General features: G+C 31.7%; 1 protein-coding gene across 2 annotated transcripts; it reads left to right on the plus strand.

Moving 5' to 3' along the window:
* Positions 1-1,162: 1,162 nt before the first annotated feature.
* On the plus strand, positions 1,163-9,459 carry LOC106056247 (serine hydroxymethyltransferase-like). 2 transcript variants are annotated; one of them, XM_013212878.2, is made up of 8 exons: positions 1,163-1,291; positions 3,958-4,190; positions 4,517-4,875; positions 5,129-5,341; positions 5,928-6,041; positions 6,480-6,602; positions 7,785-8,012; positions 8,467-9,459. In XM_013212878.2, exons 2-8 carry the CDS (start codon positions 3,994-3,996, stop codon positions 8,628-8,630), a joined length of 1,398 nt encoding a protein of 465 aa, XP_013068332.2. In that variant the 5' UTR covers positions 1,163-1,291; positions 3,958-3,993; the 3' UTR covers positions 8,631-9,459. The 2 variants fall into 2 exon arrangements, with proteins under 2 accessions (XP_013068332.2, XP_055875509.1); XM_056019534.1 differs by lacking the exon at positions 1,163-1,291 and adding an exon at positions 3,445-3,500.
* Positions 9,460-10,426: the final 967 nt, after the last annotated feature.

A 10,426-nucleotide genomic window follows, 5' to 3' on the forward strand; every position in this document is an offset into this window, starting at 1 on the left:
TAAAAGATAACTCTAAATAGGTAATTGTTTTATTTTTATTTTGCTAAAAACACAAAAAGCAGCTAGACGTTGCGACTAAGTACTATTTTTAAAAAAATAGGGCAGCGTCTCTAAAAATGTGGGGCGCGCAACATAAATGCACGACGTTCTGGAATTCTGTTAAGGCAAAGGGTCAAACTGGGGCGCAAAAGCGTTTTTTTTTTTTTTATAAAGGACGAACCAAAAATGTTTGTATTTGAATTATAGTTATACGTTCATATTTAAGAATTAGGTAAAGTAAAAATACATTTTAATAAAAAGAGTAATTTAAGTGACGTCGTTTCAACTTCTAGTTTGTAAAAACAGGATGTGGAACGCTCAACGCTGTACCTCAATAAAAGAATGACTACTTGTGGAAGACGAGGTGACGTTGGCTAACAAATGAAGTAATCTACACATCTGTTTAAATGACACACTACTAGAAATTCTCATCACTCTGGAAAAACCTAGATCAATCCAACTGTGACTGATGATGAACTACCGTCACTTGCTTATACGATTCAGAAGAGTAGGCTGAATGTTACAACTTCTGGTCCCGTTGAAATAAGTGGAATGTTAGATTTTTATATCTAAAAATGCTACAAAACGCTTAGCTAACCCCGTTTGCGGAGCTTTCAGCGCTTCTCCAGCTTTCGGAGTGGGCAGGGTTCTGGATCCGCTAACGACTATAATAGTGAGCTAGTGGGTCATACAATATCTTAAAGTTTCTCACACATATTTAACCACTCGCTTTTTACATGCTTCATTCCAGAAATCTTGAAACCTTAAGAACTCAAACCAATACTGGCGGGGAAAAAAAAGTTGAGATGATTTTTGTATAGATTTGTCCCTTGAAAAAAAAAAAGCCCCCCCCCCCCCCTTTTGCGCCCTCCACACACCCCTTTTTTCTTTTTCATCCAGACCAGATAGTGTTGTGTGTGAAAAGCTTTTATATAAGCCTACGTGACAGTACGTGTTATTTGTTTTTTATAAGGAACGTCCTCAATTCTCGTGAACATACATAGCTGGATCAGCACAGAAAGAGGAACGATAGACTTAGCAGACTTAGTTTGTTTCGGTTTTGTAGTTGACAACACCTTCACTAATTTAATACAGAAATAATGATTGGTTACTCTAGTAAAATTTTCTGCCGATATTTTTGATTGGACAAAAACTTATATAATACTTTATACTCTCCAGCTTACGGGTCTCATTTTGTGCACGCTTCTGTTTACCTCTGACGGGCAACAAAAGAGTGTCTGTTAAAAAAAAAGTAAACATATGACTATAGTGTATTTAATCCTGTTACTGTAGATTTATTCATGGTGCATTATTTAAAAAAAAAAATAATGTTTATATCTAGACTTCTAATTATTTGAAAAACTTGTGTTAAATAAATCTTGATAATGATCTAGTATTCTATTCTAATTCTAGATCTGAACTTGGAAGTCTACGTCAAAAGCAAATACGCGCGCTAATCTGAGTAATTGCGGCTAATCCCATCCGCGCGGCGCAACCTTTACCTTTCCTTTTAAGTCTCAATGTTGATGATTGATTAGTCTATAGATCTATTTTTTATTGATAGATATCTATTTATTAACAGTACTGAGTACATTCTTATGCATTAACACACTAATCAAACTGATTTTACTGATTCTACTTGTGTGACTTGTTACAAGTGTTCTAGTCACTAGTCAGACTAGTCTAGATTCTAGACTCATGTCAGTCTAAGTCTAAGTATAGCACTATAGTAACTCAAGTCTAGTCCTTTGTTAGTTCAGTTTTTGTTTTTTTTTAAGTTGTCACCACATAAAAAAAGTCTAAAGTTAAAGAGTAACTCAATAAGACATTTTGTTAAACTATAGAGCTAGATTATTCTAATCTAGATCTATGTAGATCTAGACTCTAGTGTCTAGTATTCTTACTATAATGAATAAATAGATATAGAATCTAGATAAACAAGAAAAAACAACTCACCATCTGTCTGGTAAAAATATTGTGTAGTACATGATATTTGTCTCACACCCAATCTTGGATTAACTTAAGCTGAAATTCTGCAAAATTATTAAATTATTTCTTTTACCTGACAGCACAATAAAAGAAATTCATCAATTAGTTAATTAACCATTGGTAATAAATTTTGTTTGGTATCTTGAACAATGGAGAGAAATTGTAATTGACGGAAGTGGTGGTATTAGCTGAAGTAGTCACCTACTTTATAGATCTATGTCATGTTGTTATCATGAAAAATAAGATATTATTTATAGAAACAATGGATAACTATACAATCTTCCTTGTTCATTCATAAGCTCTCCACTAGCAGAGTGGTTACCATCATGGACATGTTGGCTTGAGAAGGTTTGAGCCATGAGTTCAAATTCAGGTCGATCCCCCTTATTAAAAAATTTGTAGAAATATAGATATGCTTTTATTAATGTTAGTCTAGATCTATTTCTATTATAAATTTAATGATATGACATATATGCTTAATGTTGCAACTCTAGGGTAGGCACTCAACGTAAAGGCAGACAACTTAACACAGTTTAACAGGAAATAAATACAGGTGTTTATTCACTAGGACAAACACATAACAGAGTCTTGCTACTAATTTACCAGTCCTTTAGACAGCAACCCGAATGTGGTCCAACGACAGCCTTCCCCGCTTCGTTCCAGGTCCCTTCTACAACCTTCAGGCAGCACCAAAAGCTGGCTTCTTAGTTTCCAAACATTCAGACTCTTCACTATCCCTGATGCACTGTTATTCTCTCTATCCTAGTGTCTTCCAGTTTACGTTCGCTAGTGCGCACCTCAAGCACTGGTGCAAGGCAGGGTTACAACATTAATAAGTTTTTTTATATATTTTTTTAATTTTCTTTTTATATCAATTAGTTTGGATCAGTTATGTAAGTACATTTGTAATGCATCAATAGTAACAATAATAAATCTGTGTGATTATAATTGTACCAATTGTTTTTGTTTCTCATAGTGCAATTTCATGCTTTTAGCTTTCTCATTATGCCATGATAATCCTATCACTTGTCTGCACCAGTTGGGAAAGGGGTGGGCGATAAAGAATGTGGTATCTGATATAATTTATATAATTTGAATTTGTTTTTTTTTTTATGTTGAATAATATTAATTCAAACTCTAAGCCTCCTCAAGCCAATACACTAACTACTGTGACAGGAAAGTGCTTATGAAAATAGAATGTTTTATAGTTATCTATTATTAGGTCAAAACTTTTTTCTCTTCAAAGTATAAAGGGGACGAATTCAACTTATACCACCACATCAGTAAAGTAAAATTTCATACCAAACAAAATAATTAATTACCAATAGTTAACTAATAGATTAATTTTTTTCTATTGATTCTTGATTTAAATTTTCAGGTAAAAGAAACAAATAATTATATTATGCAAAATTTCAGTTTGATTTGAGATAAGGTGTGGAAGAAAAATGTGTACAAACTTTTTACCAGACAGAGTGAGTTGATATAAGCTTTGTAACTAGATCTAAATCTTGTAGATCTAGATGTATTGGATCTATACATTTCTATATCTATTTAGAATATATAGATCAACTACTAGATTAGATTGTCTTGATCAAATTGATCTTAAGATTAGAGAATCTCTTTAAGTTACTTTAACTGCTGAGATACATTTTTAGGACAATTCGAAAAGTCAGTGTCAATCACAATTTGTCTAGTTGTGTGACGTTTTGCACAGGCCGCCAAGTCCAGACTTCACATGCTAGGTTTGACATAACCTAAGTGTACATAGTGTCACAGACATGTCAGATACCCTCTACCTGGTTTAGCGGCCTCAGAAATGGATAATTACTGTATTGTAGACTTAATGATCTTATTTTAAAGTACTTCTGTTGTAAGAAAAGAGAAAATTTATAATTAAAATTAAAATGTTTTAAATATCAATATCAACAGTTAAAAAAAAACTAAACAGGCTGAGATTAAATCATCATGTCTGACAACTGGAATCTCCAAGATGATATTTCTGTTGATGACCCAGAAATTTATGAGCTCATAAAAAAAGAAAAAGATAGGCAGAGGCGAGGCTTGGAAATGATTGCATCTGAGAACTTTGCAAGTAAATCAGTACTCCAAGCTCTAGGCTCTTGTCTCAACAATAAATACTCAGAAGGTCAACCAGGTCAACGGTAAGATTTGGATTTAAAATTTTATAACTAAGAATTCCTTTGGATTTATTGGGGTTTATAAAGAGAGTGAAGTTGAAGACTTAATTTCTGACAACAAATATCCATTTAATTTTAATATACTTGAGTGATACTAACATTATTTTCACTGAGAAAACTTCTTTTGTTTTGCGAAATATTATCTAGATTCTTTCTGTCATCACCACTTAATTTTCATATTTCTTCCAAGCTTAAGTTACTGTATAATGTAATTTCCTTTAAATGTGTTAACTTATTACATTAATTTAGAATAGTTCTGATATTTATGATTATTCTAAAAATAATTCTAGATACTATGGAGGTAACCACATCATTGACCAGGTAGAACGTCTGTGTCAAGCAAGAGCTTTGGCTGCTTATGGTTTAAAGCCTGATGAATGGGGAGTAAATGTCCAGCCACTTTCTGGGTCACCAGCAAACTTTGCTGTTTATACTGCCCTAGTTGAGCCTCATGGTCGAATCATGGGGCTCCATCTACCTGATGGTGGTCATCTAAGCCATGGTTTCATGACTAACCAAAAGAGAGTGTCTGCCACATCTGTATATTTTGAATCATTCCCTTATAAAATTGACCCTAAAACTGGTTTGATCAACTATGATGAGCTTGAAGCCAATGCCAAAATGTTTCTGCCAAAAGTCATTATTGCAGGTTGGTCTTTTACCTTTTGTTCACATTTACAAGTCATTCTTGTTAGGTTATATAGTATTTACTTTGGCAACTGTCTTGTACGTTACAGTGTAAATAATATAGTGCAACCTAATTCCTAAACCTATTGCTCAAAAGGTAAGCAGAGGTTGATAGATAGAATTTGTTTGTAATACTTGTTTAGCTGACAATTCCTTTTTTTTTTCATCTCTTAGTTTTCAATAATGTTTCAAACATTTAATTTTATTTTCTTAAGGCATCAGTTGTTATTCGAGAGATCTTGATTACAAACGATTCCGTCAGATAGCTGATGAAGTAGGAGCTTATTTGCTAGCAGACATGGCTCATGTCAGTGGTTTGGTGGCTGCTGGTGTGGCTCCTAATCCATTTGAGTATTGCGATGTTGTGTCAACTACTACACACAAAACTTTGAGAGGACCCAGATCTGGCATGATTTTTTTTAGAAAAGGTATTAATTTTTTTTTTAAATAAAAAAGAACATAAGTTCTTTCTATCTGAATTTAATTACAGGTTAAAACCAAAAATTTAAAAATTAGGTTATTGATTTTTATTTTAGCCCATGTCTCTTCTTTCTCTTTTATTTTAAAGAATCTTTCTAACATATTTTACTTAACACATTGAAAGGATTTGCTTGACTTGAAAAATGTGACATAGTCATTTACATTATGTAGTCATCCATTTATTTATATAAAGCTAAATACAATATCTGACAACTTAGAAATTATATTTAATATCCAGGACACAAAACTGATCATCACACTAGTTGGAAAGTCATTATTTACATTTTAAGATGGGCAAAAGCAGACAAGATTAAGCAGTTGATGATCTAGCTTGCAAACTCAGCATTGAAATTGACTAAGCAACAAAGTCAAATCTAATTAAAATAGTATTCAAAGAGTATCAAAAGAGATATTTGTTGTATACATGTTCTGGTATAGTTTGATGCATTGGATGTAATTTATGAATATTTAAAAAAATAGAAAATTATTATTAGTTTCTATTCTAATATCACAACTTAAAAAAAAACACTACAGGGGTACGAAGAGTAGCAAAAGATGGAACAAAAGTAATGTATGACTTAGAGAAAAAAATAAACGAGGCTGTGTTTCCTGGTCTACAAGGTGGCCCACACAATCATCAAATAGCAGGTAAATTAAGCAATAAAAAATTTATGAACTTTTAGTTTAGTATCACATTCAGTTTATTTTATTATACCTTTAATCTTATCAAAATTCATTAAATTTAACATTTCTTATTTTAAAGACTTGACATCTTCAATGATTCCTTACTGTTATGAAAGTTTGTTTTTTTTGTTTCATATATGCTACTTACTTTGAGCTATATTGTGCCTTACACACTTTGAAACTTGTTAAACATATTTTTTACAAGCTTAACATTCTCATTATACGCTTTGAACCAAGCATATTAGTCAGTGATCTAAAAGCTGATTATAAACAGCTGAAATCAAATGTCTAGGTATTTATTAAGTGAATTTATTTGTAGAGAATCTATTCAAGTCTGCAAAGTTGGATTTAATTTATTGTAGCCTATAAAATGTAAGAAATATTTTTTTGACTTTATATCAGCTGTGGCAGTTGCACTAAAGCAAGCAGCTACCCCAGAGTTTAAAGCCTATCAACAGCAAGTAAAGAGCAATGCACAGACCATGTGCAAGTTTTTATTAGAGAAAGGCTACACAGTTGTATCAGGTATACATTTTTGTTTTTACTTGCTCCTTTAGTAATGTATTTTTTTTTTTTGAAAATAGGAAAAATGAAATTCAATTAAAAAATTTTCACTGCCAAATGTTAAGAAGGCAGTGTTTGTGTTAAGTTAAATATATTTTTGTTTAATATAAAAAAGACCCCAGTGATCTTAAAATAAGAAAAAAAACTCTTGAACTGCTATTTTAATGTTTAGTTCAGGTATTTTACTTAATGTTTCTTTCTAGGACTGGAAATGTCTAAATTAAATTAGAAATGTTAAGTCTCTAAATATGTTGAATAGAAAAAAAAAGGAACATTTGAGACCTTAGGGCTTATAATTGTCTTTTTGAGAATTTCTGAACACATAATTTGCCCATCACAATAACTAATGGCTGTCAAATCTTTAGCACACACAAAAATATATGGTGAAACCAGACATACAGCTCATTAGGCAAGCAATTGCTGTGTGGGCAACATTGTTTTGACTAAAGTTAATGCCCAGGCATTAATTTCTATGAGATGATCCATAGTTGCTTTGCCACTGAAGAAGGCCATATATATACATGTGTGGATGCAATACAAGATTTTTAATAGAAAAAGAATTTCAATGCTGAGTTCTTATGTCCATGTTTTTTTTTGTTTTTTTTTCAATCTTTGAGTTTTCTTTGACAACTTTCTTTTGACCCAAAGTTAAGTCAGCTCTGCAAGGGTCTCTATCTGTAAATTAAGCCATATTTGACCATATTAGTCAACAAAACGCTAGCAGTGGCTTTCATACATTCATACTCCACCCCCTTTACTACAGCAATGCTATGCTAGGAGGTATACTTGATGACAAAATCGCTAAGCTACAGTGAATTCAGAACAATGCTACACAAATAGTCCTACGAAAAACAAGAAGAGATTTGCTACTGCTCTCTTGCGTACACTTCATTGGCTTTCAGTGAAGGCAAGAATAGACTACAAGGTTGCCACTTTTTGTAATCATTGCATCTACAACAAAGAAATGCCCTTGTACCTTAGTGAGCTGATCACTCCATAAGCCCCTCAGAAAGCCTTGTGCTCTTGAACTAAAATTCTATTGTTGTGCACATTTCTCCCTCAAAAGTTAAAGTTTGCTGGCTTTTTCAGTGCAAGGACCAAAGGTTATTATTAGTATTAATCACATTTCTTAAATGTCCACAGGTGGAACAGATAATCATCTTGTCCTTGTGGATCTAAGGAACAAAGGTTTAGATGGGCCCAGAGGTGAATACATATTGGAAGAGATAGGTATTGCTGTTAACAAAAACACTTGCCCAGGTGACAAAAGTGCTTTGAAACCAAGTGGTCTTAGGCTAGGCACACCACCCCTCACATCTCGTAACTTAAAAGATGATGACTTTGTAAAGGTCATGGAGTTTTTTGATGACGGTAAGTTATTTTAAAAATATCTTCAAATCTCTAGTCAGTTGGGCATAGTTAAAATACAGAAATGAAATAATTACAATTAAGGTTTATCTTTCAAATTATTACTGCCAAAATATTACATATTCTCAGTCGCTGTCCCAAGTTCTTTGTAATTAAAAACTTTAATGTATAATTAAGACGTTCTTAGAATGAGACTTGTTCTGGTGAACAGAATTACAAATTCCCTACAGGATACTGTCAAGTCAAAAAATTTCTACTCAGATCTGTAGATATAATCTAATTTAGTCTCAATGAGGTTTTGCTAAAAGTGCTAGAGCTAACATTATCTTAAAGTATATTAAGTAGATGGATTTGAATGAAGAATAATGTAATTTGGTCCCATATTGAGGTTTTGCTAAAAGTGTATTTTTGAAAGTATATCCAGTAGATTTTAGCTGAATGCATATTGTCATTGCAGCTATTCATCTTGCTCAAGAAGCTAATAAAGACTGTGGACCACTGCTAAAAGATTATAAAGCAAAACTACACTCCCCTGAATTCAAAGACAGAGTTGTAAGTCTGAAAGAAAGAGTGGAAAATTTTGCCATTGCCTTTCCATTACCTGGCTTTGAGGATTGGTAGTTTAAAAAAAAATATAGTTTGTCTTTTGGTGATTATTATTCAGTGGGTTATTTAGGTTCAGTTACTATTATTTTTGTTCCACACTATGGATTTTATTTAAATAGTATGGGTAAATATTTACTGACCAATTAAATTGATTTATTTAGAGAACTATATTTCAGTGATTGTTATAAACTTAAAGCATTTAAATTAACTCCTTGAAACATCTTCTGAAATGCCAGCTATGTAAGTTTTATTGTGAAAATATTTAGCTCTAAAAAAACTTATATTTGATATTTTAGTTTATAAAAAATGAATACAAATAATAATTCCACATTTAGCGTAAGTTTGAAATTTAAAGCTGTTTGATGTTGATATGTTATTATTTTTCTTTATATATGTGTTACAATTTACAAAAATAATGATATTATTAGAATATTAATGTAACTTCAACAATTTTTATGAATACATGTTATGTTTGAATCTCTTTTGAGATTTCTTGTGGGAACCCATTCATAGGCCAATACAATATTTTTACAAAGATTACAAATAATTCCTCCTCAGATTTAAAGACAAATGACCCTAACAAATGTTTGTCTTTCTATTTCTACATTTTGATTGTAATATGATATATATAGTATCATTTTTATGATTGAATTAAGTGACATGATATTAAAGTCTATGTAGATTTGATAACACTACATATTTAGACCAGTCAGGGTGTGTTAATGTGTTATGAATGTGTTTGTGGTAAGCTGTGGAGTAATGCAGTATGAGCGAGCTTAGACAAATGAAATCTCAATGTTGCGCTACTGTTATGGACCAATAATAAAACATGTAAAACTTTGAATTGTTTTTCCTTCATTATAGTATATTCATGTTTGTATAGCTGTATTATTTTATTCTATAGCATCTTGTCATAGCTAAAAACTGTTTGACCACACTGATAAAATGTGTACAAGCAATTAGTATTAGTAATTCTACTCTTTATTACAAGCTGCAAACAAAAATAAGTTCACTGTGAATTGTCAACATCACTCAGGTATTTGGAAATCAAATTTAAACATATATATATATACATTTTCTACAGAATACACAAAATTCTGTGACAAAGACAAAAATTAAGATTCATTTTATGGGTTAAAAACTGTCTATACAAATTAAAGAAATGCTTTCTGTATTAATTCTTGGATTTCAAAACTATGAATGTTTGTGATCCAAAGTGTACTAGCTATACTAACATAAGCTTACATTTACTTCAAACAAGCTAAATATAAATACTTTATTAAAAACAAACAACTAATCCAATGGAATCTATCATTTATTTCCCTTTTTCAGTATTAAAACAAAATAATTTCCAATAATTGACCGATTGGCTAATCACGTTATGTTAGGTACAATAAATAATTGTGAAAAGTTTCATCTTGATCCGAGAAAGAGTGTGGGAGAAATTTGTACCAGACAAAGTGAGTTGATATGAGCTGTGTAAAGAAAAAAATTATAAAAGAGGTCCCATATTTCTCGTGCAAAGTCATAAGTTCTGTTGCTTAGATTTTTATCTATTAAGGGTGATGTAGGATTAATTTTTTTTTTAAAGATATAGGCCTAAGTGATACTAGAAAAATGGTAGAATTTTCGGGCCCGAAATGGAGGTGTAGAGAAGCAGCTACAAATAAAAACAAAGGGGACATACTACGCTTTTTTGTTGATAACAAATTTCCCGGTCAAAAATGATTAGCTACGCAATAGTGCATATCAGTATGCGTGCAGTAACAAGAGTATTTAAAAAAAAAATCATTAAACGACTGTAACCAAGA

This window comes from Biomphalaria glabrata, chromosome 2, assembly GCF_947242115.1.
Source record: "Biomphalaria glabrata chromosome 2, xgBioGlab47.1, whole genome shotgun sequence".
NCBI lineage: Eukaryota > Metazoa > Mollusca > Gastropoda > Planorbidae > Biomphalaria > Biomphalaria glabrata.

Bases quoted from the DNA above. Each gene is read 5' to 3' on its own strand.
- LOC106056247 (XM_013212878.2), top strand. From the start codon at position 3,994: ATGTCTGACAACTGGAATCTCCAAGATGATATTTCTGTTGATGACCCA. The intron at 5,342-5,927 runs GTATTAATTTTT...AAAACACTACAG, and splicing joins CATGATTTTTTTTAGAAAAG to GGGTACGAAGAGTAGCAAAA. The intron at 8,013-8,466 runs GTAAGTTATTTT...TTGTCATTGCAG, and splicing joins CATGGAGTTTTTTGATGACG to CTATTCATCTTGCTCAAGAA.